Raw genomic sequence first — 25,741 nt, forward strand, 5'->3', positions numbered from 1 at the left:
CCGGATAACTTCCGACTCCGTCACTGTTGATTAATTCGTGAGGGGACCCCGTGCTTCTTGAGTGGTAGAGGGACTCAGAGGAGGAAATACGGAAAAGTGACAGGCGGGGCATTGACAGACATGACTTTTCCTTCTGCCCTCTCAGAAGCCTAGACCGGTCCACGACATGCAGCCAGACGTGGGAGCTGAGTAAGGCCCGAGAGGTCATCGGCGTGCGGGCCTGTCCTGCCCGACCCGATTCGCCGTCGCTGGAATGGACTGCAATATAATCTCGCGATAGTCAGCCGCCTCTGTCTCAACCTGGCTTACACCGCTTTGGGAAGAATTTGAGGGCAAATCCCTACCAGCAGTGGTATACGAGAATGTAAATGAGGGCCACATTGTTGACGCAACGGCGGTGACCCTCTCCTGGGTCAAGAGGGATTGGATCGGTTACTGCCAGTCAGTCATTTTTGTTTGGGGACCGGCGCGGACACAACAACACGGTTGGCGCCGGTCCGGCTAGCACGACATGCTGGGCTAAGCTTCAGCCTTAGCTTTGTGGTGGCTACTGGAATGCTGCCCAGAGATCCAACCAGGGGCACGGACAAGATGCAATCCCCGTCGCGCCATTTCAGGCCGTGAAGAGACAACGGCTTGGGGTGGGCGGCGGCCGGGGATGCTGGGGCAGCAATGGAGCCGACCTGTTTTGGCTTGGCCGGGTTTAGGGCTCGACGAGACTGTGAGATGGACAGGCCAAGACCATGTTCAATGGATTGAGGCCATCGCGAGACTAGTCGATGGTTCGCACCGGCCAATGACTCGATCCCCTTCGGGTGCGCCAGCCGGCACTGCCGTATTTCGAAATTACACCCGGGCTATTTTTGAGTTTGGCAGGTAGAGTAGCGTTGAATTGCCCGGATCGCCTGGATTGCCTAGGGCTACATAGTAGGATCGTCAGGATTGTGGTCGAAATGGGGACCTGACCAGTGACCGCAAGGCTTTTTTCTGGTTCGTCAGTGCGCTCAGTTCCCAGTGGAGTCCAGCTGAGATCGAAAGTGTGTACGTGTATGATGTGATAGGCTTCCCCAGACGTTCAGACGATCTCCACTCACTGCGAGGCCAAGCTTTTTCCACCAAATCTCCCGAGCATGAGAAGTGAGGCAGGTTTTGACGAGAGGCTTGGCACGTCTCGCAGCACCGTTGACAAGTTTGAGCACGAAGGGTCCCTCCTCAGGGGGAAACAGATCTGGCGCCGAACCTGCCCAGGATCTCCAATCTCCACACCCTCCTCCACTCCGCGATCCAGCACACCACTCAGTTGCGTGCTGCTGAACTTCCTCTTCCCCTGGCCCCATGCGTAGGCACCACGGAGCGGCCCGTGCACACACATGCCCAAGCCACCAAGCCTCACGCCCATCGCACCCCCCTTATCGTTATCGCCTGTTCAACGTCCCGTCCAGGCGCCGCGCTACCAGCCTACGTCAGAGCCGGAAGCAAATCTAAACCTCGCGAGGGCCTAGGCCACGAGATCCTTCGACCCACGAACGACTGCCATCGTGTGTGGATGGAGAAAGGACGCCCATCTTCATAGCCGCTCAATGGCTCCTCCCTCGGGCCTGCAGTTCTCGTCAAAGGCCTCCGACTACAATGACAAGATCGAGCGTCTGCCGCCTCTGGCGCGCTCCATAACCGCCCCGACCAGCTTCCAACAATCAGCAGCAGCAGTGGCATCAACATCATCAATATCATCATCATCATTGCACCACGGCCGTCCTGACCCGTCGCATCTTGCCCCAGAGGATGCCTTCCACGCCGCCTCCCCCCCTCGACGGTTAAATGCGTTCGAAGCACCGGGCAACAGGGACCACATTCCACGCCATCTGTATCGCAAAGACGGCGGCAGCAGGAGTCGCAGTCGGCGGCGGAGAAAGAGGCCCTGGAAAAAGTTACTGTGGGTTAAGCAGTCGTGTAAGTCTTCAAGTGATGCACCTTGGGAGGCACTGTCGCCACTGGTGGCCTACGGAGCAGCAGAGCTGATGGAGTCGACCGTGCAGATCCGGACAATTACACCGACCAGGGGACTTTCCTCGAAAACCTCCAGCGCAACCCCCGACTAAAGCCTTACGACTTCTGGCCCCTGGTCGCAGACTCTACCGTCATTGTACAACATGTATGCACGGTCTGCATATTTGTCGTCTGCTTTGTAGGCATCCATCAGGGGCGACTGAGCCCCGTGGCTGTCGTCGGCTGGGGTTCCATTGCGACATCGGTTGGCTGGTTCCTGTGGGATTGGTGGGTGGGGAAGGAGGGCGAGAACGATGATATCGAGAGCCTCCACAGGACAAGGAGCATCGGCCCTAGACACTACCGCCGTTCTTCACGGCCCCAGGATGAGAAGCGAAGCTCTGTCGGGGGCAGTGGTAGCGGAAGCGGCAGCGGGGGGCAAGGAGAAGAGGGCATCGCGGCCTCGCAGACCGTCTCCGGCGCGGCTAGCAGCAGCGCGTCGACACTACCATCAGCCGAAAGCTCCACATCGAACCTGCTCATGCCCCCGGGTCAGGCACTTCTGCCGAGCGCCAGTGCCAGCGCCACGAACCTCTTAACTGCGAAGCCTTATTCCACATCTGCGAGCTCTCTGCTGTCCGCCACCTCCCAGGTCAGCACTTCTGGCACGACCACGAACCAATTGCGGTCCCGCCGGACATCTTCACCCACCGACCCTGCCGGCCCACAGGTCAAACACCGGCCCTCGTCGCCGCTCCGAGGCGGCCGGGCTCACCTGCGCATGAACACCATCAAGTCCGCAATCCTCATCTACTTCACACTTCTCGGCCTGTCCCCGATCCTCAAGTCCCTCACCCTCTCGACCTCCTCGGACAGCATCTGGGCCATGTCCTTCTGGCTGCTGGCCATCAACATCTTCTTCTTCGACTACTCGGGCGCCTGGGTCGGCGTCAACAAGTTTCCCGTCGCGTCGCTGTCCACCAATGCCGCCCTGATGGCCTCGACCGTGCTGGCCAGCCGGCTGCCGTCGACGGGCCAGGTGTTCAGCCTGACGCTGTTCAGCATCGAGGTCTTCGGCCTGTTCCCCGTCTTCCGGCGTTACGCGCGCCACCGGAGCTGGCGGTACCACGTGGTCCTGACGGTTCTGCTGGTCCTCGGCGCGGGCGGCGGCGTTGGCATGATCCTTGGCGGCGCCGACTGTGACGGGCCCCGCGCCTGCGAGAACCAGCCCTGGCCCTGGGCGAGCGGCCTCCTGGGTATGGTGGTCGGCTGCGTCATTGCTGCCGTTGCCATGGGCGGATGCAGCTGGTGGCTGATCGGGCTGCAGAAGTACAAGAACGAAATCTATGGCCCCTGGGACCCTGCACGGCCGATTATTATCAGCCGGAGGCACTGGGATGATGACTGATAGGATACGTCTATATAATATCTACGGTTTGAATGACGACTAATTTCATGTTCACGGACCGTATGTCTCGTGGCTTTTGTGAAAATTGTGGCCGGCCTTCGATGGCAACTGGAATGTTGTGAGGCTGTGATGGATAATGCTGAGGCCTCGCGGGACTATCTATGTCGTATCTTGGGCATCGCATGAACGGCTACAAAAAGCCCATCTCGAACTAGGAGGTACGGGCACCTCCTCCACCTCTGATCGAACAGCAAGCACTTTTACTACTAGCGAGAGCAGGCCGGTCCAAAAAAAACGGCTTTCTTCATTTTCTTTGTTGAAATAACGATCATCACAATGATTCGCCGGTGCGCACCGGCTGCCCCATTCGTTTCGCGGAGGCTGAAAAGTACTCCGCCCCCTCGCTGCCTGGAAATACACCGCCTCCCGTGCCCGAGTCTCTATGCGCACCTCTCACGGCGACGCGCCGGCAGCGACACAGGTCCTGCGCCCGTGCTGGCAGCCCTGTCCATGTGCGGTTTTCCTCCTCTCCACCCGGGGACGGCAGCCACGCGATCGAGAAAGGGACGGTGGAGCCGGTCCTCGACACTACACCTGAGCCTAGCCAGAAACAGGCCGACCTCGTATTCGACTACTTTTCCCCCTTCCCCCTTGTCACTCTTGTCTTCGCGGCGAATCCCCTCTTGCTGCTATTATGGGGACGCTTTAGGTGAGAGCGCACAGTGCTTTGTGCGTTGGGGGCGGGGATGTTCAGGCTTGCCAGCAACGTTACTTCCTCCCATCTTTACAGGCTCGGGGTTTGGGATGCCGGGCTTGTGTGAGCCGGGCTGTCGAGAGCCGACGGGATATGGTCAACAAGGTTTTGTATATGCGTCACAGGGGGCATAACAAACACATGGCCACTTCACGGCGGGCCAGATCGGGCTGGTACACTCAGCGCCTGGGCTGTTTATAGGGGCGGGCATCTTCTACTACGCTCTGGAGTCACTGTGCTGTCTGGGTCCTTGGGCAGCTTCGTGGTCTTCGGTGCTGAGAAAGGGGGAGGGGTGGGCATTGCACAACTCCTAGTCTATTCTTGCTCTACTCGGATCCACAAAGGCCTAGCCGGGCAAAAGTGTCGCTATGCCCCCATAGGACGTTTCCCCTGACACACCGTACCTGTGTTTACCAGTATTCATGAGAAATGGGGGCTATGGGCCCAAGAAGTGGTTGTGGCTGTATGTTCTGGAGTTGGTCATTTGTGGCAGTGGTGTCTCCTTTGCGCCTCGCGGGCTCTCACAGGCCAGCTATGCATCTTGGCCTGGCAGTGTCGACAGTCCTTGACATGCAACTTCCTCTTGCTGCCAAACTGCAGCATGAGGTGCCTCTCTTGCGGACACTTGTGCTTCTACGCAAAGCCTTTATCATATATCACGGACCAGCCCGTGACTCGTTTTAGGCGCCTCTCGACAGTAGTACCTCGCACAAGACGCTCAGATGTGACTCGTGGACGTTGCCCCATCACTCCAGAAGCTGCCATATGACCACCCCGTCGTCCATGCTGCTGCCAGTCTGCCCATCTGCCGTTGCGCGCTCTCATATTGAAGCCTTCATGAGCCAGTGAGCTGTGTTGACAGTGTCGGGGCCGGCTCTGAGGGGGTATGATGGGCTCCTACTGCCTCTTCCTACATCGAAATTGTCCTCACAGCCATCGAACCGGCTCGCAAACAGGACCTCACTAAACAGCCAAGCTTTGGCCAGAATTTTGACGCCAGAAGCTCCGCTGAGACGCTCGAGAACCAGCCACTCCTGCTTCTTGATGTCTTTCGACCGGTATGCCGTTCCGCTTCCGTTGTTGTTTGGTACCTAACATCTGTAGGGTTTGGTATGACTCGGCTTCTTGAACACGGGCGAAATTAGTCCATACTCTCTCCATCTTCATCGAATACAATGCTGTTCCGGTAGACAGTCCCACCAGCGCGCTATCCCAATACAAGCTCAACAAGGCTCCTTGTCACATCAAGATGGTTGGCTTCCTGGCGCAGGGAGAGGTGAGAGGTTTCTGAGATGACATGGAGTGACAGAGGTCCGAATACTCGAGGGTTGGATGAAGACTTGTGTGTATTCACTAGGTTGAAGGTAGTGGGCGCCAGCGTGGGAGGGTTTGCGATGGCCTCAGTCTGGCTGGCCACTGGCTCGAAGCACCAACCACCACAACACCAGCCAGTCGCTGGACTGGTATTAATAAGGGCATCGAAACAGGTTCTAGCACCAGCTGCCTCAAGAAAAAAAAGAGAGCGTAGTGCAGTGGTCAAGAAGCAAAACTCAAATTCAGAAAAATACAAAACAAACAAAAAATAGGGGCAGCTGGGGGAGGGAGGGATGCACACACGTTCAGAAAAAAAAAAGGAGCGCAAAAAAAAAGAACTGGCTCGATCAAACATCAAAACAAAACAAAAACAATAATCGCGCATCTAAACTGCCATATAACAGGATGTAGGCCTCAGTTGGCCGAACCTTTTGCCTCTTGGACCAACTTTTGCACAGCATGGGTTCACTTCTATTTGTGCGTGGCCCAACATTTCTAGTCTCATGCGTCTAGCTTTAGCCTCTCTAGCATGGTATCGATCTTTCTCAAGAGGGTCTGGTAGTTCCTCGCATCTAAGTCGAACTCATCGTCGACAACTTCTCCCTCCAACGTCTTGACACCACCACCACCAGCAGCAGCAGCTTCTTTGAGCGGAGACGTGTCGTCGGCAACAGAAGCGGCGATCCCATCAGTCGACACACCAGTTGTACCTGCGTCCTTGATGCCATCGCGTCCCTCTCCGTTGGCAGCGACCAGCCCCTCCACAGCCTCGGGCCTGGTTTCCCCCTCCTCGTCGAGCATCTCATCCAGCCCCGCATCCTCAAACCTCAGGCGGAAGCGCTCCGAGAGGTAATACCGTATGTCGTCCAGCAGCTCGATCGTGTCGGTCTCCTGCCTCAGCTTAAGCCTCGACGCGGACTCCTGGATGAGGTCCGCAAACTCGGGCTCGTCGATGTAGTCCTCCAGCCTGTAGGCCAGGTACCGCGCCGCGAACTCCTCCAGCCTCTGTACCCTCAGGTCCCACGCGGCGTGGATCACGTCGTACACATTGATCGGTTCGACCTCGACCTGCTCGTCGTGCCCTTCGGCGTGGGTGCGGTCCACGAGCATGTTGCCTGTCGCGCTCCCGAGCGTGCTGATGGCTTGTGCCGCTTTGGTCTTGAGGCGGTCCATAAGGAGCATGTCTGATGTGTAAAGCAGTTCCAGGGCGAGGTCGAGTGGGCAGTCGGACTTCTCCGTGTACATAAACGTCAGGATGATCTCCAGAACCTCGGGTGTGCAGTCCACCTTGACGATGTGCAGATACTCCGACTCCTGCGCCTCCATGAACTCGCTTGAGAACATGGTTTCGAAATACGGAGACCTGATCAACATAGCTTTGTGTACGGGAAAGACGGTGGACTTTCTGGGCTTGTGCTCTGCCTCTTTCTGGTTCGTAGTTTGGGCTGCAGGCCCAATTGGGATGCCGTTGGCCCCGATGATCGCCGCTTCTTGGTCGTCTTCGACTTCATCCTCACTGTCTCCGTCGTCGTCATCGGCCCGTAGTAAGCAGTCGGCGAAGATGGAGTTGTCCAGCCTCCACTTGATCTCGTTGACCTTCTTCGTGTCCACCACCATCTTGTGCCGCACAACATGCTCCTGGAAGAAACTCTCGACCTGTTCCTGCGCCCTCTGGATCTCGTCCTGATACCTTTGCCTCGCCAATCGCCGGTCGTCCAGGGTCAAGGCCGCCTCCCAGAGCTTCTCGACCTCGAGCTGTTTGCTGATCTTGTCAATGCCCTTGAAGACCTCTTCCTCAGAGGTTGAGCTACGGGCATCAACCAATTCCCTGGGCAGTTCGTCCAGGTAAAGGTACTGAGCCACAAGGCGAAAAGCCTCGACCGGCACCGCACTAGACAATTTCCACTGCGTCGTCTCCGGGGCATCCGCCAGTTTGGCCCTGAAATACGGCGTCCGAGCTGAGAGTAAGAACTTGTGGAGATGGAGGGTTTCGGGCCCCGAAGTCAGCGTGATATCTGCAGTTTTTGGAATCTGTCGTGCCAACAAGGACGTTATGTGCGACGACCAAGGCTGCAGCGGGTCGGTGGATTTTGAGTAGTCATAAGACAGCAGGAGGTTCCTTATCCGGTCGTTCAGGGCATTGTACACTGCTCTCTCGCCCTGGAACGTATTCCTCTCCGCAAGTGCACCTGCATGGGCATCAGCACCTGCTCTGTCGGCGAGGCCATTCCCACATCACAGGGTGGCGTACCTGATTCCAACAAGAGCTGGACGAGCTCGAAGTGACCGCAGAGGCTGGCGATGATGAGGGGAGTATAGTCGAATGCGTCTTTGCCGTTGATATTCACACCGTTTGATATCAGCTCCTGGCATGTCTTGAGATCTCCTTTTCTACATGCACCCAGGAACTTGGTGAAATCTGACGTTAGATCGAGAGGGTTCTCATCGCGGAGGATCCCCTGCTGGATCAGCGTGTGCTCGTCCTTGAGCTTAGCCTCGAGCTCATATTTCTTGAGCACTCCAGCCATGGTGTAGACCGGCGTGTGGCAATGGATAATGATACTACGGCACAGGTCCAACAAGAAGCAAAGAAAGCAAGCAGGCCAGCAACTTGATCCGCCCCCCGGAGTACAAAGCCGGAAGAGGTCATCGGAGTTAAGCGCACCGGCACCGGGTGGCGCATCTACACAGTCGTCATGGGGCTTATCGATACGGCAGCAGTGGGGACCCATGCAGACAAGAGGTCGGCCCGGGCACCCTAACCCCCGTGCAAAAATGGTTGCCCAGGCAATTGAGGTGTTGACATATACTTTTTGGACATGGGGAGGTGTCCAAGCACTACCACCACCACCTCACCTCGCCTCACCTCGATTCCTTGATCCTCATATCCCCATTACCTCTCTCGACCCCATCCAAGCAGAGTCCGTATCCCTTCAACACAACAAACCCGACCTGGGTCGACCGAGTCCTACTAACATCAGCAGACGCACTCACCACGTCCTCGACCCTGAATACTCCTTTGCCTTTGTTTGCTTCTCCCGCAGCTTATGGATCATCCCCAACCTACCCATTGACAAAGGCTGCCCGGTTCTGCATCTAAATATGGCGTCGGACAGCTCTGACAAGTACGAGGTCCTCGAGAAGATCGGTACGCATTGTCCATTGTCGCCCCTGCATCATCGTGTGCTGGAGCAACCAACCATGCCGATATGGGCGTGACCTTGCTGATACCGTCTCGTACACAGGCCATGGCTCCTTTGGAATCATCCGCAAGGTTCGCAGGAAGGACGACAGCATGGTCCTCTGCCGCAAGGAGATCAGCTACCTCAAGATGTCACAGAAGGAGAGGGAACAGCTCCACGCCGAGTTCACCATCCTCTCTTCTCTCCGCCACCCGAACATCGTTGGATACTACAGCCGGGAGCACCTCAAGACCACCCAGGACCTCCACATCTACATGGAGTACTGCGGAAATGGCGACCTCGGTCGCGTCATCCGAGACCTGCAGACCAAGAGTCAATATGCTGAAGAGGCATTCGTCTGGAGCATCTTTTCACAGCTCGTCACGGCCCTCTACCGGTGTCACTACGGCATCGACCCCCCAGAGGTTGGAAAAGACGTCATGGGGCTGGGCCCCTCTGCAAAGCCCAAGACGCCACCAGGTGGCATGACCATCCTGCACCGAGACCTGAAACCAGAGAACAGTGAGTGCTGGAGCCTCGATAGCACCGTGACAGCATGCTGACACCCTCTACAGTCTTTCTCGGCGAAGACAACTCGGTCAAGCTCGGCGACTTCGGACTGTCCAAGGTGTTGACATCGCAACAGTTCGCGTCGACCTACGTTGGAACGCCGTTCTACATGTCACCCGAGATTTGTGCTGCCGAGAACTACACGCTCAAATCAGACGTCTGGTCATTGGGATGCATCATCTACGAGCTCTGCACGAAGGAGCCTCCATTCAACGCCAAGTCACACTACCAGTTGGTCCAAAAGATCAAGGAGGGAAAGGTCGCACCGCTCCCAGGTGTATATTCGGCAGAGCTCAGCGCTGTCATCAGGGACTGCTTGAAGGTGAACCCAGACCGGAGACCAGACACGGCAGCACTGCTCAACCTGCCGGTCGTGCGCTTGATGCGGAAGGAGCGGGAGGTGGTTGAGATGAGCCGCGCACTTCACAAGCGGGAGGCGGCCCTCGCTAAGAAAGAGGAGTCTGTGGACCGACGGGCGCGCGAAATCGAAAAGAGACTACTTCGGTTGGACTCGGAAAAGATGACCATGAGGCAGGAGATCGACTCGTCCCTGCGGCGGGAGTGGGAGGCGAGAGCCCGCTTGGAGATTGACCGCCTGGTCAATCTCGAGATTGAACAGCTCCAGAGCAAGTACGAGGAGGAGGTGCAGGCCCGTGTGCAGGTCGAGCTGCAACAGCACAAGAAGATGGTCTCGTTCGCGAACGAGCAGCAGCGGATGGAGTTCAGCTCATCAGCAGCGAAGTCCGAGTTCCCTTACTCGTCCATTGGTGCCAGCAGCAACCAGAGCGGCTTGACTGCGGGAACAGACATGACAGACTTGTCAGAGATGGGCCCAGACACACCAAAGGACGAACTGAAGAAGGCGGCAAGAACCCCCTTCGTCCGCGCCGCGACCATGTATGCCGGCCCCCTCGGCACGCCGATGGATGTGGACAATCTCTCGCCGTCCCCTTGCGCAATCGCTTCTCTGTCCCTATCGCCCCGGCGCAAGAACTCTGGAAAAGGCCCCTTCATTCACCAGCCTAACATTTTTGCGAGTGAGGAGTGGCGTAAAGTCCCCGAGATCCCCGACAACTTCGAGTCTGAGTCGGAGGACGAATCCGACGACACGCCAGCGTCTCCATCGCCGACCAGAAAGGTGAAGAAGGTCCAGAGCCTCTCGCGGCCAGCATTCCCCCACATGAAGACCGAGCCGTCGGGGAGCCTGCTCAGGAACAAGCCGTCCCTGCCAGCACCCGCCAAGACCACCACTGGTCTGCCGCACATGATTTCGAATCAGGAACTGCGATCTCCCGGTGCCCTCCGCGAGCGAGACTCGCCAAACCGACAGGTCTCCAAAATCCCCTCTTTTGCGAACCTGTCCGCGGCGAGCGGTAGCGACTCATCCACTAGAGGTGGATTGTCTCGCAAGCAATCCGTTGTCGGCCAGCAGGGCAGCGGCGGCGGTCTCGTCAGCAAGATGGGCAACGTCCGCGGCCGGACGCTCGTCGAGCTTTCGCAGGCGCGTGCGGGTGGCAGGGTTCTGAACAGCAACGAGAACCTGAAGCCCGCCCCGATCTGGGACCCCGAGACTGTGGATGAAATGCCCAGTCCCTTCCTGATCCGCAGCAAGCACATGCCCAAGCCCATTCCGGGACTGTGAAGAAGCTCGAGCCTGTTTCTCCGAGTCTCGCTGCAGTTGTACAAAAGGTCCTCCCGCCCACTTGGGCATATGAACCATAATCAACATCCCAGTCAGAATCTGCGGTGCGCAATCTAAACGGCGAGCATTCTGCAGCGGAGCACATATTTTAGTCGCAGCCACCCACAGGCCAGCATTGTCGATGGCGAGCACAAACACTCTGCATTTTCCTTTTTGTTTTCTTCCCTTTCACTGATCAGCATTGCTATGCAAGATTGGATGTCACGGTGTGGGAGGTGGTAGGGGGAGGAGATACCAAGTCACTCAGCCGCCCAGGATGCCGGGCAGAACGAATTTCATTTCCTTTGTCGACGAGCATGGAAAAAAGGCCGACGCTATTTACGCATGTCTTTTGAGCAACGCTTGACGAAGCCAGCCAGCGAGGGCTGGGCAGAGCAGCGACAGGACGACATACCCCGTCATGCTCTTACGCCGATGTGGACGTGCCCTTGGTGGGACAAGGCATGCGAGTCCCGACGTCTGAGGGCTAAATACTTTTCTCTTCCGGCTGCGCGCATTCTTTTCACGCGAAAAAAAGGGGGGGGGGCAAAACTGTTGTCGACCGGCGTTAGAGGGATGGAGGGCATCACGAGCGTCTTTTTTTCTTTTTGGGTTTTATTCGCGCGTGTGTGTGTGTGCTGTCCTAGACTGGATTTCCCAATTCAGCTTGATGGACTCGGTATGGTCTCTGCCAGACACGAGAAAGAATAGGCAGTGCAGCCCAGCTACTGACTGCAGCCCGGCTAGTAAGCCGGCTAGCCAGCTCGTGATAAGAGAGCGGCAGCAGTGCAATTTCGATTTTCGATATTATCTGTATGTGCATGTCCATGGTGATGTGACAGGACCGGTGATTCGCCCGCTCGTCGACGGGGGAAGGACCAGGGGGATCACAACACCCCACCCCACGCCCCCAACGGCATTTTATCGTAACAATAGAGAATGCATTACGGGCATCCACGTAATAACAAAGGTCGTGTGCCACATGCTATATAGGCAGCCCCAAAGGCATCACGGCCCGAGAAGGGCGACCAAAGACAAGCCTGTGCGCCCACATGCAATATCGCCAGCCTTGCCCGGGCCACCAAGACAGAGACATAAAGACACACAGAGGACCACCCTCCCCCAGACGCCCGCAGCCTCGCGGGCCGACTGCTGCCGGACGGTGAGCTTGGTATCAGACAGAGACACCGATGAGAGACATCGCGAAGATCAGCGTTGGAATGTAGGCCACCCAAGTAACTGTCTGTCTCTCTACGCAACGAGCAAAAGCCGCGGGCCGGGGCCAGAAGCCTCGTGGCTGACACTTCTTTTTCCTTTCCTTTTGCCTCTGTCTCTCCTGCCCCTTCACATCGGTCGATACACCGCATCGGGAACGCGCAGCGCAAAGGGGGAATATTACTGTGGCTTGCAATTTATTCCCCGTGTTTTGAAAGGGGGCCGGCCACCAAGCAGCTGCCCACGCCGCGCCACGGCTCAACGTCCCTACCTAAGTGTGGTTCTGACCCCTTGGGCATCCTACTTTTCTCGCCCTGTGTCCCTTTCTTTCTTTCTATTTGTCCTTTCTTTTCCCTTCCTTCTCTTCAACCTTTGGTTGGCGCCTCGGTTGGCAACTTTGCTTATTTAGCCCCCCCCCCGGGTTTCAATGCCCGGCCCTGCGTTCCGCCAGGGGTTTCCTTCCTTCCCAAGCCAATATGCCCGCCGGACGGGGTGGCGTCGTTCGCCAGGCAGGTAGGGAAGAGACGGAGAGAGGGGCCTCAGACGCTCGCATCTTAAGACAATGTGCGTACCTCGTAGATCCCCTCACAAAGTCCGGTCCGGGAAGATTGGAACACGAGCCCGTGGTCTTGTCTCTTATTTTCCCCTGCGCCGGCGCGCACTTTCGAGACAGCTTTTGGGCCTGGCGCCCAATCGCATCTCCTGCGTCGAGACTTTCTGATGCCAAAGCAAACGTGCGTTGCTGGTCCGGCCTAGCAAGTCTTCATCCTTGCCTCGTGGCATTCCGCTCTGTGCATCATCGATAGCGACCTCCGAGTTCCATGGTTTTCGTCGCGACTGTGCCTGTCTCTGTGTAATAAAAGTCCCCGTACCGGACGTTGAAGGCCCTGCTCCTGTGTTTAGGCCCTGCTGTCACCCAGCTAGCCAGGGAGGCCATCTATACCAGATCCGATCTAAGATGCTAGGCTACATTTCCGAGGCGCTTTCCCGGTCTATTACACAGGTGGGATCACGTTGGCGGGCGTGAGGCCAGACTAGCGCCGCAGGAAGCTTGGACCCGTGCCTCGACGAGGTGCTTCTGGAAAAAGCTGGTACGGAGATGATGGCTGCGCCCCCCTTCTTACCAAGCTGTTGGACTGGACCACTAGCCACCGACCCTGGAACCCGGTCAACTAGCTTTGCAGCAGCGCAGGAGCCTTGCCTGGTGGTCGATCTGCCGCTGCATGTGGGGCCTGGTCTCTGCCTGTGCCTAGTCTTGGGTGGGCGCGACAAGATTGGTACCGGATGGTCTGTTGGTTGTAGTTGTGTCTGACTGCATGCCCGTCACCGGGGACAAGGAGGACAAAATGGCTCTGTACCAGCATCCTCCCTATGACCCGGCATCCATCCCACAGAGTGTGGCCAAATCACAACTGCCACACCATATGCATTCCACACTACCCATTAGATCAGTGGGTGGCCCAGCTCGCCAGCTGAGCGGAACACGTCGACAAGCTCCAACGCGCGTCTCGACGCCCATCCCGATAGTCGCCGCTGGTGGGGCCGGCTCAGAGGCACTGTTGTCAAGGTTCCGGGACCCAGGGCGGTGGTGGTGTTGGCAAAGTGTAAATATTGGGCTCGCGCAACGAGCGAACCCGGGCCAGGCAGTCTGTCGTGCTGTCGAGGTGGAATCCCTCTTGAAACCGGCAGTGTTCACCGCCACAGCATGCGGGAACAGGCTTTGAAAGCACTGTGGTTGGTACCTGTCCGATGTAGACCACAGTACTCGGTAGGTCCGTCCCACTCGCCTGCACCATGTCCACGCGGTGCTCCGGCGGCTGCAGTGTCCCCCGGGAATGACGATCACCAGCGCAGATTCGAATAAGCAAACGTGGGCTGTGCCGGCTGGTGTCCGGGACCCTACCTGCGGGGACGGCCCTCTCGGTCCAAAAACGGACAATGGGCCGGCGACCAAAGCAATCGTTTCCTGCCACCGGGCGGCAGACATTCGTCAGGTGCGTCCGAAAGAAAAAAAGAAAAAAAAAAAAAAAAAAAAAAAAAAAAAAAAGGGAAGCAACTGCGTCCGACGGCAGCAGGCCAGCCCAAGAGCTGAAGGCAGAACAAAAGTCCCAGGGCACCATCGCTTGGGCAATCAAAGCGTCCACGCCCTGGTGCCGTTGGTAATTCGGTAGCGAGAGCCAGGCCATTGCTCCATGTCTCGGACGAAGACCCAGCGAAGAGAACGTGGGGAGGAAGAAGTAAAGAGATACATGCACGGCAGTACGTCAGCGGTACTTTGCAATACCTGGGGCGCCGCCGTGGGGGGCGCCAACTCGTTAGGTTGCAACGGTCGTCGGGGCTGCGAAAAAGGGCTGCCTCGAAAGGCACGCGATGTATCCACACATTCGTCCACGATGATTATGGAAGGCTTTGCAAGCACAGAGCGGGGAGTCTGCTAGCTGTCCCGATCTGGCACGAGGCCCCCGGGCGCACTGCAACTCTGTGGACGAGAAAAGCACAACAAGAACCTTATTCCAGCAGGACCCTGGCGCTGCATGTTCTGGCGGTCAGTGCTTGAGTCGTACGGGTGGGGACTGGATCTGCCTGACAGCCGAGCCGATGTACACGCGTGTTGTACTGTGTACAAATCTGCCACGAGACGCTTCTTCAAATCCTCTCAGGGTAGTGGTCCTGGTCCTGCTGGCCGTGGACGTTAGTTCTTGTAAAATACGGGATCTGGGAGCGCGCATCATTGGCATTTAGTGTTTCATCCTGCGATGATCAACCGCGACAATAACGAATGGACGCCCTGAAATGGTACAAGAAAAGCAGAGCTTCCGGGCTTTGGAGAGAGATTGAAATCAATAAAAGAGCACCATCCTACCGTGGGACGCGCCTTAGCGGCTGCATCTAGTCCTCATCGAGCAACCAGCGCGTGTAAAAGAAGCAGCCTCCCGCTGTCGCTATCAGATGGTGCTGTCACCATGTGGCTGGCCATTCGAGCCAATGCCTGCGAAGATCACCGGCTTTGATAGCACGAGGTATGTATAGGAGGACCTGCCCTGCATTTCTCCCTTGTCCCGAGAGCTCACCGGTGCAACCGGTAGAATGATTGGCTCCGTCCGAAGAATCCTGGGAGATGATCGGCGGAAGCGAGGTTGGCGACCCTGGTTCACATGGGCAAATAATCCTCCAGATCCCATGTGGGGTGGCAGCAGGTGGAAGCTCCCTGGTCCAGGTCCGCTCGTGGCTCTTGGGCGGGCCGACATTTATGACCATTCTGATGTTCTGATAGGGAAGACGTGCAGGAACACCAGGTTGAAGAAACAACGCCCGGCTGTCCATCATACGCGACGAGGCGAACATCCGTGGTGTTCAGGTGGAAGACGAAAAGGGGTTGGAACCTGCCGCAGCTGGCCTGGCAGTGATGTTACATGGCAATGAATGATGATCCGCCGGGAGATCTCTGGTGGGTGCTTGGCGACTTCGCTCTCTGACCACCGGTCCAGTCCTTGGCCCCCAACGCCGGTCGCAAGTCCTTCGTGCAGACCAGATGTGATCAACTGCATGCAGAGTTTGGTTAGCCCGCTTTCGAGCACGACAAAAGTCTGACAGCTAATGTGGTAGTCTATCCTCTGCCTGGTGATCGTCGTCCGGAGGGGATCTTGACCACAGGTAAGTCGCTCGGCTTCGTCATTGGGCCTCATCCCACGCTGCAGCGCAGTGCATCCGCCAGGCGGGAGACCAACGTGGAAACTGGGGCGGATGGGACCCGACCTGCACAGATCTCACGTTCTGACCGAAAGAACAAGAGTGCGCGATTTTGCAAGCCTAAACTTGACCTCAGGCCCGCGGTGACCACTCTTGATGTCATCCGACCTGTTGACGGAAGGGGTGCGGTAGCGTTCCCCACGATTCCCAACGATGTCACCACGGGGTTGTCTCGGAGTGGCTCCTCCACAGAGATGCTGGGCAGTCTGACAGCCAGTATGTGTGGATCGAAAAGAAAAGAGCACCTGCAGCTTCCCGATAAGACTCGACGAGGCGGACCGATCCACTGGGAACGCACTCATGACCTGCTTGATCCGGCTTGCGAGTCGCCGACTGGATGGATGCGCTTCCTGCGGTTGAAAATCACAAACCCAGCCAGTCATCGAACGTGGAGACGTGGCCCTGTACCCACTCATCGCTGCATTTCTCTTGTTACTCGCTCTCGGATTGGACGTGTGCAGTTTGTTTTCGACCTCCGGCCCTATCACGCTCGTTGAGTTGCAGTCAGCTGGGGGCTTGCTGCGATGGGGCCAAATGGTAGTCAGCTTCGCAGGCTGCTTCAGTCTCGGGCAAGACCCTGTTGACAAATCTTCAAAGCATGAGCCAGAGCCGAACAGACCCGGCCTGTCTCTCAGATTGTTCGAGCATGGGTGGCGGTGGGAAGGTCACCCAAACCCACGAGAAACCCAGGCTCCGAGGCGGCTCGAGGTAAGCCGCAAGGTCAACGCGGTCATGTGCTCTAGGTGAGCCGTCCTCATTTGCTGTTGACACCACCGAGCTTAGATCAAGGCGACATAAGTAGACTTCGGCCACGACGAGGCATCGTTGTCGTCCACATAAGGAGTACACTATCAGCGACCTATCTGAGCATCGAATGATATGCTGAGCTCAGGACCTTCGGCTCGGGAAGATCCATGCCTGGCATCCGGATCATCTCCCCCTGCGGTACTGCTGTCTGTACAGGGTGGGTGGGATAGACGCATAATGTGCCCTAATATACCAGTGAACTCAACCTGTGAAAAGGTCGACATCATGGACCGCGTAATATCGTGGCTTGCTGTCTCTGAGCTGTGGATCTGAAGCATCCAGAGTGCTACGGCTGACCCATGCGGCACGCGAGAAGAAGGGGGGGGGGTTAAAAGGACGACTCTCCAACAACATTTCAAGTGTTTTGACGGCGAGAACCTGTTTAGCACGAGAGTATGCCGAACGAACGTCGCTGAATGAGGTGGTCACAGCATATCGATAGCCTCCACTGGCTTTTGAGTTGTGTGAGTCTGGGAGCCAACAACAAGTGGTACATCCGGCTTCGTACGGGAGCTGCACTGCCCTATCAATTTTCCACGGCTCTAGTTCAGCATCTTAGTGAAAGACCAATTGATGTTCGTGATGGAAAACAAGTAGCGGTGGATCATTCCGTGGCCCCGTCCCACATTTTGGGAGCTCGCCCGTGAGCAAGATTGTTCGAATCGACTCGCCCCCCTCCAGATGAAGCCCAAAATTCGGGCAAGCCGAAGTGCATCTGAGCCGATAGCACATTCCAGCCGGTTGGTGTGTAATAATGCACGCACTGATTGTGTTCGGAAGCGAGGGACGGCATCCCACTTATAAGGCGGAAAGAGACATGCGGGAGATGATCAACGGCACAATGTCGTAGGCGCCCTTGGCATCCCACGCTGACAGCCTTCAGCTTCCTCCCCGGGGACGAGTGCTTGCAGAAGTGAAGAACGAGGGACTGGACTCGACGCAGTGCGACACTCCACGGTATTCGCAGTTCTGGCCACAGCTGATCCCCTAGGCACGACTGTACCGGTGCATGTCTTAAGGCTGGTATGGATGGCAATCCACGACAGCACAGCGGTGTATTTGTTCTCACGTACCGCCAAGCCAAGGGCCTTCGGTGGCTGAGACAGGCTCAAAATACAGCTTCTACTTCTTCGTCCCAAGCATCGTGTTGGCCACGCGCCACCAAGACCTTATGGTATTCCACTCGTCCCCACAGACAATGCGGGTTTGAAACATGTGCCGTGGCGGCCCTGACGAGTGTATCTGAAGCCACCCGAGCAGCTCTGATGCGAGACCAGAAAAAGACTTTCTCTGTTTGGCTCATCGTCATTCTTCCGGAAGCTTGCGACCACCATCGCGGGGGGCTCATCTGAGTCGAGGACAGCTGTGTGGGCTAAACGCTATAGCGCACAGTCCAATCCCAGAGAATTGTCGTAACCTAGGGGTCGACTGGGCTGACAATGTGGAGGTTCCAATGCAGACCGATGAAGCCAGCAGACAGGCCGAAGGATCAAATCAGGCCACAATGACGCCTAGCTTGGGTAGTCCAGGTTCAGGAGGCTGCAAACCGATCTGCTAGGCCCTTGGGTTGGAGCGATCGGCAATGGCTCGCAGATCATCGTCAGGGATTCAAATGACAACCAAGACGGATGGTCGTATGTCATCGTCAAATCGGGCGCGCCGTTGTTCCGCAACTGCCATACAGTTAAACGCCAAACCGCGCTTCCAGTCGCTCAACCATGGTCCAAGCCATTGCGAATAGATGCACAGTACATGGCCAAAATAGCGGGCGACCGACACGCAATCGCAGGCTCGGTTCGCAGCTGCAGCCGGCACACCTGCAAGGAGACAGATCTCCAGCAGGGGCTCCCTGACCGATCGCCAGAAAAGCCGGACCCGCTCGACAAGCTTCATGGCTCATCCACGCCACCTGGACTGTGCACCGATCCGATTTGATCGCGGAGGAATCAGATTGACTGCTGGGAAGAACTCTTTGGCCGGGACTTCCACATCCCATTCCACTGGGAATCAATGGCAAACTTCTCGTGAAGCAGTTCCTTGAACGATGCCCAGCAACAACCACTAGTGCGGAAGGAAATGCCAGCCTGTCAGCCTGCCAAGGAACGATCGACGGTGCGCAGCCAGGAGTCAGGCACGATGTTGCAATGCCAATAAATCCGTAGCGCGCCTGGGTCTTTGGGGGCAACGCCGGTAGTGGCATAGTTGCAGCCGTTGAAGACTGTGTTGTGATGAGATTAATCGAGGGGCTGGGCGGGCCTGGGGAAACTTAGTTTCAGAGGCTCCAGCAGACACGTGCCCGGGACTCCCGGGAGAGGAGCTTGCGGAGAAATGCAGGATTTCTGGAAGCTCACAATTTCGCACCGTTGTCATTTAGCCTTGAACGGCAGTGCAAGGTCTTTGATGTTCCTGGACGAGTTGACTCCTAGTCTGCCCTTAGAGCTGCTTCCCCTGGTCCTTCAAGGTTGATCCCTTTTCCTTGGGCGGACTCCGATCTCGTGATCTTGATCTGATTTTTTCCTATGAAGCTTTTCGACGTGCGATCGTGTCGACGTCGAGTCAAGAACATTCGTTCCAGCTGCATCGAATTTCCCAGGGCATCGGGCATGCCAGGATTGTTGCGCGTTGATTTGAGGCAAGGCGCGAAGCTGAGAATGGCATGGGCGAGTTTGGCCCATCTCATCAGCCCAGCTGCCCCAACAGGCCGAAAGTGGAAGGCCATCGTGGTACATCCAAATCTCCAGTGGCCATGTTAGGAGTGATCGGCAGATGGCCCATCATCATTTGCCCTGCAGCAAATGCGACCCGAGCCAGCCTCGTGGGCTCTTGGTGGCGGAGCCATCTTAATTTTGAATCTAAGAGGGGTGGAAGAAGTCATGATGATCGGCCCCGCCTGTCAATTTCGACCGGCGGCACCACCGCTGAAGCACCCCGAGCGATGTCTCTTCAATCCCAGCCGTAATTCCAAGCTTGGATGAGGCTTAACACACTTATACTGTGCCCCAAATAGTTGAAGCTGGGAGCAGGATGGTCCGCAAATCATGGTTCGTAATGTCGGCTCGTCTGAAAAAATAAATCTACAGAGTGACATCGGCCTAAGACATGTTGGGTTAGGCGCATCCGCGGAGAAGGTTGACCCCTTTGTATTGGGATGAGAAGGCCTGGGTCTGGATATCGAGGTCGCGTGGTGATTACATCGCTGACAGCAAGGCTGAAAACGTGCGTCTCGGCAGAGAAAGGATGGGATGATGGCCGGTGCGCATTTGACAAGGAGCCAATGGAGGACGACGGAAAACTGGAATCCTGGAGCAGTGATCGACAAGTTCCGAAGAGGCAGGGAGGTTGTTCGAGACAAGGGCGTCACCAGAGAAGGCAAAAGGGTACTGGGCGGTCCAGTTTCCGTAACAGACTGGGCTTCAGGACTGCAATGCATGGTGCCAAGCCCGAGAGGATGCCAAGGCTTCAGGGCCTGTCACAGAGAGGTCTGTGAGCCTGGACTCGAACTCAGCGAGGCAGCTTGGAGACCCTGCTACTGCATTTGAGCCGCAGGACGCCCGGAGACTGTTGCTTCCGCGCAGCACGTCGACCCTGCCAAGGGCCACAGCCATAGCCATTCGGTCAGCAAATCCTCTGGCATGACGACGCGGGTAGGTGCGTGTGGACGGTTGTGCTTTTGCGCAGATGACTGAGGTCTTAGTCACCACCAAAAGGCAGGCCTGTGTATGGACCACGCCTGGCCGGCGTCGTTCATACCGGTTGTTTCGCCCAGCGAGAGCCGAACTGGGCCATCATCAACAAGATCGTACAAAGACAATATCCCCCGACAGGACAAGATTCGCTTGAACGAAAGCCGCGCAGGCGTCACACAGCAGTCCCTGCCTCGGTATCCCGTCGGTGGGCGGAATGGGGTTGCGTAGATGGCCCACACAAAATCCAATCACATCCCTCTTGAATGGTGGCTTCTGCAAGCCGCTAACGTCTGATGAGATGCATACCTGCATTTAAGCGACCAGAGCTAAGGCGGCGCCGCGGGATCGACGTCGAGTCGCCAGGTCGCATCTTTCCAGCTTGCGCAAGGAGGCGCTATATGTGCATTCTGATATAGGGCTCAAATCCCACACAGGATAAGCCACATTCCGGAGAGCGCCAAAGTACCTGCGTGACTCCCTTTGGCTGGAAGGGACTAGGCTGGATCCTGGAAGCCGCTCGAAGACTCGAATGCCCCCCAATGGTCACGGCACTTGGGGTTCAGGTCGTGATCTCCGCGATCCTACCGATCCGAGTCGATCTCGCGCGGCCAATTGAAGCGGATCGTCTTTGGCGAACGCAGTCGACGACGGCACAAAGAAGACATCGTGGTACAGCGCAGTATATTGCAGAAAGGGGTAGAAGCATCCTTGATTAAAGTAGACACTGCCGGGTACGTAGCATCAGAAGCAAATGGTCGTGCTTTCTCGCAGCGCCTCCAGAATGTGACGCTGTCGTTACGGTGCCTGTGGGAGAAGGACAAGTGCATTCACTTGACGGCAGGAGGTTTTTTGAGCGCAGGGGTGCGACACCGTTTCCTCACGCCCCCTGGCGCGTTCCTTTCTGAACTTGCACGCACGGCTGGCGATGACACCGATTGCCAGTTTGGAAGGTATCAGACTCCCGACTCGGGAACCTTGTGCACATGGCAGTCACGACCGTCGAGACAGTCAGACCAGATCTGCACTTGGACGGGTGCATAGAACACGTAGAGACGAGGCACGGCCTGCATTGCCCAAACCTCAGCAGGAAGCTTGGAAGAGCCGGTTGTCAAAACCATGCCGCCCTCACCTCTGCTCTGCCAATGTCTTGGCCACGCCCGCCGATCATCGCCAGTCCACACCGCAAGGACGCATTGGAAACTGGAAGCGTGTCTGCGCGGGCGGGCGTGCACACCGCGCCTGACGGTCTCGTTCACGTGCCTGGTGTCATGTCCATGATCATCGCCGCCCATGTATGGGTTCGTGTCGTGTCATGTCAGCCGAAGTCAATGGCCTTGCCGTCAACCCACGATGGGATGGCATGAGCATTGGGATGCATCGTGCCGCGGTATCAACTCATCTTGGACAAGTCAGCATTGGACGAAAGACGTCAGAGTCGATCATCCAGCAACAACAAGCCTCACAGCCCGCGCCCGCCTTGTCGTCCTCAGACCTTGCCCGTCCCAGAAGTGGCCATGCCACCTCCAGCCTGGGGAACGGAAGCCTCGGAACACAAGGCCAATCTTATGCTTTCTGCCCTCCGCAACCCACCTGGAGGCGACTCGTCGACAAGACACACCCTGCCCGACCCCTGCCGCCCACGATGACCTCTTCGTTTCTTCCCCGTCGATCGCGGGGCCCCAATTAAAGCATACTCAACCCGTGTTAAGGGGGGGCAACAGAAGGGCACCCCCCAGACGATGGCAGGCCCCAGGACATCAGTCGGGACATGCTGGCTTGAACATTCTTCTTCCTCCTCTGCCGACTTGTGTTTCCCAAGTCTCGAAACCCGGCCGGCCGTTTCTCGAGGAGAAAACATTAGCCTGGGTTAAGAGTGTTTGAGATTTGGAGGGCCGCGTCTCATCACTGCCCCCATGCGGGTCGTCACCTACCACGGTACCGTAATACGGAGATCAGAGCCTCAACCAAGTTTTCACCCATGTGGAAATCCACCCACGCTCACTCAAGCTTAATTGTACCCCGTGAAAACTACCGTTCTCTCTCTCATGGGACGCATCGGTCAAGTCACAAACCCTGCCGCTTCATCACCACACATGCACAACGGATGAATGATGGGAAAAAAAAAAAAAAAAAAATCATGTTGCTGCAGGTGCGCCGGTGGCCGTGATGGGCTTTTGCCCCCGTTGAACCTGCCTGCAAACTATCATGGCATTTGCGTGGGGGATGAGACCCTCCAGTGCACGCAGAGGCGCTCCGGGACCGTCACCAGTGGCGGCGGAATGCATCATGCAGCACATCCGTAACTCACCACCCCGCGACGCGTTTGCATACCTATGTTTGCGGGCCAGGAGAATTTGCCGTCGATCCTTCGCTCCACCAGCATCAGATCCGACAATCCGTACCAAGCAGACCTCATGCTCTCGAGCGCCCCCCCCCCACCTCCTCACCAGCCTCGAAGAGCTGGGCGGCGGGCTGTGGCTGGAGGGCCGGGTAGGAAGACCAAGTCGCCAGGCAGAGACAGGGCTGAAGTTCTGGAACGGCGACAGCGGTCATCCGAACGCTGGGAGGAGTACGTCTACAGGTTTGAGATGACAGCTTTAGTAGGGCAGGACGGCATTGAGATGGCTAGTCAATCCGGTCGCAGCCCAAGCCCATACAGCACCGATGAAGCTTTTGGGGCCTCAAACATTATCAGGCAAATGGACAATCCGGTCGCTGCTCGTCTCAAGTGTGTGGTGGGTGGGACGGGATACCCCTGCCGTCCAAGCAGGGTCTCTCACAGACTGTCGTCGAACTTGGGACTGCGGCAGCGACACCGCAACAGGCAAGGTGGCCCATGACAGCGCCCTGCGTCCTACTCCTTCGGGCTAGTCTAAACGTTGAAATCGCTTGGCCCGGGCACGCTGGATGGACGAACGTATGAACGAATGGGTGGATGGGTTCGTCGCAACTCGGCATCTCTGCCAACCTGGTGCCGTGATTTTCACCCTCGCGCTCTGCGCCCTCCGCCTCCCCCCATCCCCATCCGAGCCCACTACTATGGCACACGCTGCTCTCCATCGAATGGAGTCAGATTGGGATGATCTTACATGTTCCCGGCCACAGGCAGAGGTCGGGTTGGCGGGCAGCCGTTTGGTTCCCAGTGTCCGGGAGCGGATCCAGTGCAGATCCTTGCAAGTCATGTTCTTCAGACCGATCATCTTCTCCCAAGCTCCAGGTACTGCGGTACATCGGATACATCAGGTACATGGGGTACATCGTGGCCGACCCCCGGCCGCGACCATGACACTCGACCGCTTCGTCGGACCCTTGTCTGCAGACAGTTCCCCACCACCCTTGCCTGCGATCGTGGCAGCCAGGGGCTGTCGGCAGGGGGTGCAAGGACGGGTCCGCCATGCAAGAGCACCGCTAAGGATCACCCCGATCACGTCCCGAGTCAGAGGGAACTCGAGAGTACTCCTCGTTTACGCACGAGTACCTTGGGACGCCGCCTGCGCTGATATTCCCCTCCGTCCAAGGCCTTGTCGTAACCTCACAGCACAGAGAGGGTGACCCACACATAATTTGTGACAGCTGCTATTGCGGCATCCGCGTCCAGGGATCAACGGTCATCGATTTACGCTTGATCGTCCCTGCCTCTCTACTTCGGGAGATCTCATTAGCATGCCTCTCTGCCCTTGGACCTGCCCTGCCATTCCCACATCGGGCTTGTCTTCGTCGTCACCTACATAAGATATCCACCACTCCCACATTCTGTCCTCGGCACTCGTCTTGTCCCTCCGAACATCTCAACATAAACATACATCAGCCCCAGCATCAAATCCTCTCGCAGATCTGGTCGTCCTCTCTCAACCACTCCATCTTACTTTGGATAATATTAGTCTTATTGCTTCCTTGCCGCGACCCGTATACAACAGTCTCAACTTCACCTCCGCGAGGGAAGCCTATTTTAATCACAACAGAATGGCAACGATGATGATGTCGAATCACTACGCCTCACAGCCCAGCGCACACTACGCATACGGACAACCTCAGGGCCCACCATCGCCCCCAATGGACGAGACATCGAAGTGCTCCCTGCCCTCAATCTCCAACCTGCTTGGTCTGGCCGATGGAGGGTCGCCGACTACCGAACACTCCCCGGCGTCGCAACAAGGTAAGAGGCACCGACGCGACCAGTTTCAACGGCCACTGACATACCGGCCAGCTTCATCGCACAAGGCCGATGCCCGCCCGGATTCCTCGCACTACAATAATGTCGCTGCCCGCAGCGGTGCGCTCCCACCGACTCCGCCAATGTCTTCTGACGCTTCATTCGAGGGTTACCACTCGCCTTCGACAAAGTCTGTGAGCCAACTATCGGCAGCATCAAACTACTTTTACGACGCGGCACCTGCAATGGCTCATGTGGAGCCGGAGGCCCAACGCCAGCAAATGGCTCCCCGCCTCCCGATCCAGGCGCCCTCGTACGCGCAGTCTGCCTTCGCAGCCTCATCATACATGGGACCACCCGCGATGGCGTCTTACTACCCGGCTATGCAGCCCACTCCCCCACCACAGCCTCAGGTCTCTGGGCTCTACTATCAAAGGCCGCTGCCTCACGTGAGTACCACGCACCCGGTCAGCCAACATGGATTCAAGCTCACATCCGATTCAGGCCTTCCCTCCCATGCCACTCGGCGTTGCGATGCCCTCGTCTGGCTCGAACCCCTGGCAACACCACCACTACATCTCGCCGTCTTCAGCAGCCTCCTTTCCCCAGTCCCAGGACCGCTACATCTGCCAGACCTGCAACAAGGCCTTCTCCAGGCCCAGTTCACTGCGCATTCACAGCCACTCCCACACCGGCGAGAAGCCCTTCAAGTGCCCTCATGCTGGTTGCGGCAAGGCCTTCAGTGTTCGCAGCAACATGAAGAGACATGAGCGTGGCTGTCACAACTTTGAGACCAGCAGCAACGGATCGCCTCTGATGTCATAGAGAGAGAGGAGAAAAATAATGTCTTGTCGCCACGACAAATTCGATTCACAAAAGCTTATTCAACTACGTACATTTAATTGGTGCGCCACAAAGTCACGACGGTTACTTTTGGAAGATGGAATGATCAGACGGACGAATACCTCGCGGTATGCCCTTTTATGCGCAATACCTGGCACGGGATGGCCAAATTTGGCACTGGGGAGGCTGCCTGGAATGATACCAATTCTTCAACAAACGGGTTAGAGGAATGCCCTCAACCATCACAAACGGGGGGAAAGGTGTGGGGTTTGAAGAGGCCCGGGACGTCTCGACAAAACATTCTTTTTGTTTCCCCCACGGTACAGGCGTTGAGCTGGGGTTTACTGTCTGCGCCTTCGCGCTTGCTGGGAGCATTTTCACGGGCGCTACAG

The 25,741-nt window shown here is 56.9% G+C and overlaps 4 protein-coding genes across 4 annotated transcripts; 3 read left to right on the forward strand and 1 right to left on the reverse strand.

Annotated features, from left to right (window-relative positions):
- Positions 1-1,580: 1,580 nt before the first annotated feature.
- INS49_001308 (uncharacterized protein) lies at positions 1,581-3,394 on the forward strand (the record flags this gene model as incomplete). Its single annotated transcript, XM_043162140.1, has 2 exons — positions 1,581-1,950; positions 2,037-3,394. The coding sequence occupies 2 exons, from the start codon at positions 1,581-1,583 to the stop codon at positions 3,392-3,394; spliced, it is 1,728 nt and encodes a 575-aa protein (XP_043030646.1).
- Positions 3,395-5,963: 2,569 nt separating this feature from the next.
- Positions 5,964-7,990, reverse strand: INS49_001309 (uncharacterized protein; the record flags this gene model as incomplete). Its single annotated transcript, XM_043162141.1, has 2 exons — positions 5,964-7,651; positions 7,714-7,990. 2 exons carry the CDS (start codon positions 7,988-7,990, stop codon positions 5,964-5,966), a joined length of 1,965 nt encoding a protein of 654 aa, XP_043030647.1.
- Positions 7,991-8,564: 574 nt separating this feature from the next.
- Positions 8,565-10,856, forward strand: INS49_001310 (uncharacterized protein; the record flags this gene model as incomplete). The annotated part of the gene is made up of 3 exons (XM_043162142.1): positions 8,565-8,610; positions 8,708-9,166; positions 9,220-10,856. The coding sequence occupies 3 exons, from the start codon at positions 8,565-8,567 to the stop codon at positions 10,854-10,856; spliced, it is 2,142 nt and encodes a 713-aa protein (XP_043030648.1).
- A 13,550-nt stretch (positions 10,857-24,406) lies between these two features.
- On the forward strand, positions 24,407-25,331 carry INS49_001311 (uncharacterized protein; the record flags this gene model as incomplete). Its single annotated transcript, XM_043162143.1, has 3 exons — positions 24,407-24,509; positions 24,561-24,955; positions 25,011-25,331. The coding sequence occupies 3 exons, from the start codon at positions 24,407-24,409 to the stop codon at positions 25,329-25,331; spliced, it is 819 nt and encodes a 272-aa protein (XP_043030649.1).
- Between the last annotated feature and the right edge of the window lie 410 nt (positions 25,332-25,741).

The sequence above is a fragment of the Diaporthe citri genome, assembly GCF_014595645.1.
Source record: "Diaporthe citri strain NFHF-8-4 chromosome Unknown scaffold_1, whole genome shotgun sequence".
Classification (NCBI taxonomy): domain Eukaryota; kingdom Fungi; phylum Ascomycota; class Sordariomycetes; order Diaporthales; family Diaporthaceae; genus Diaporthe; species Diaporthe citri.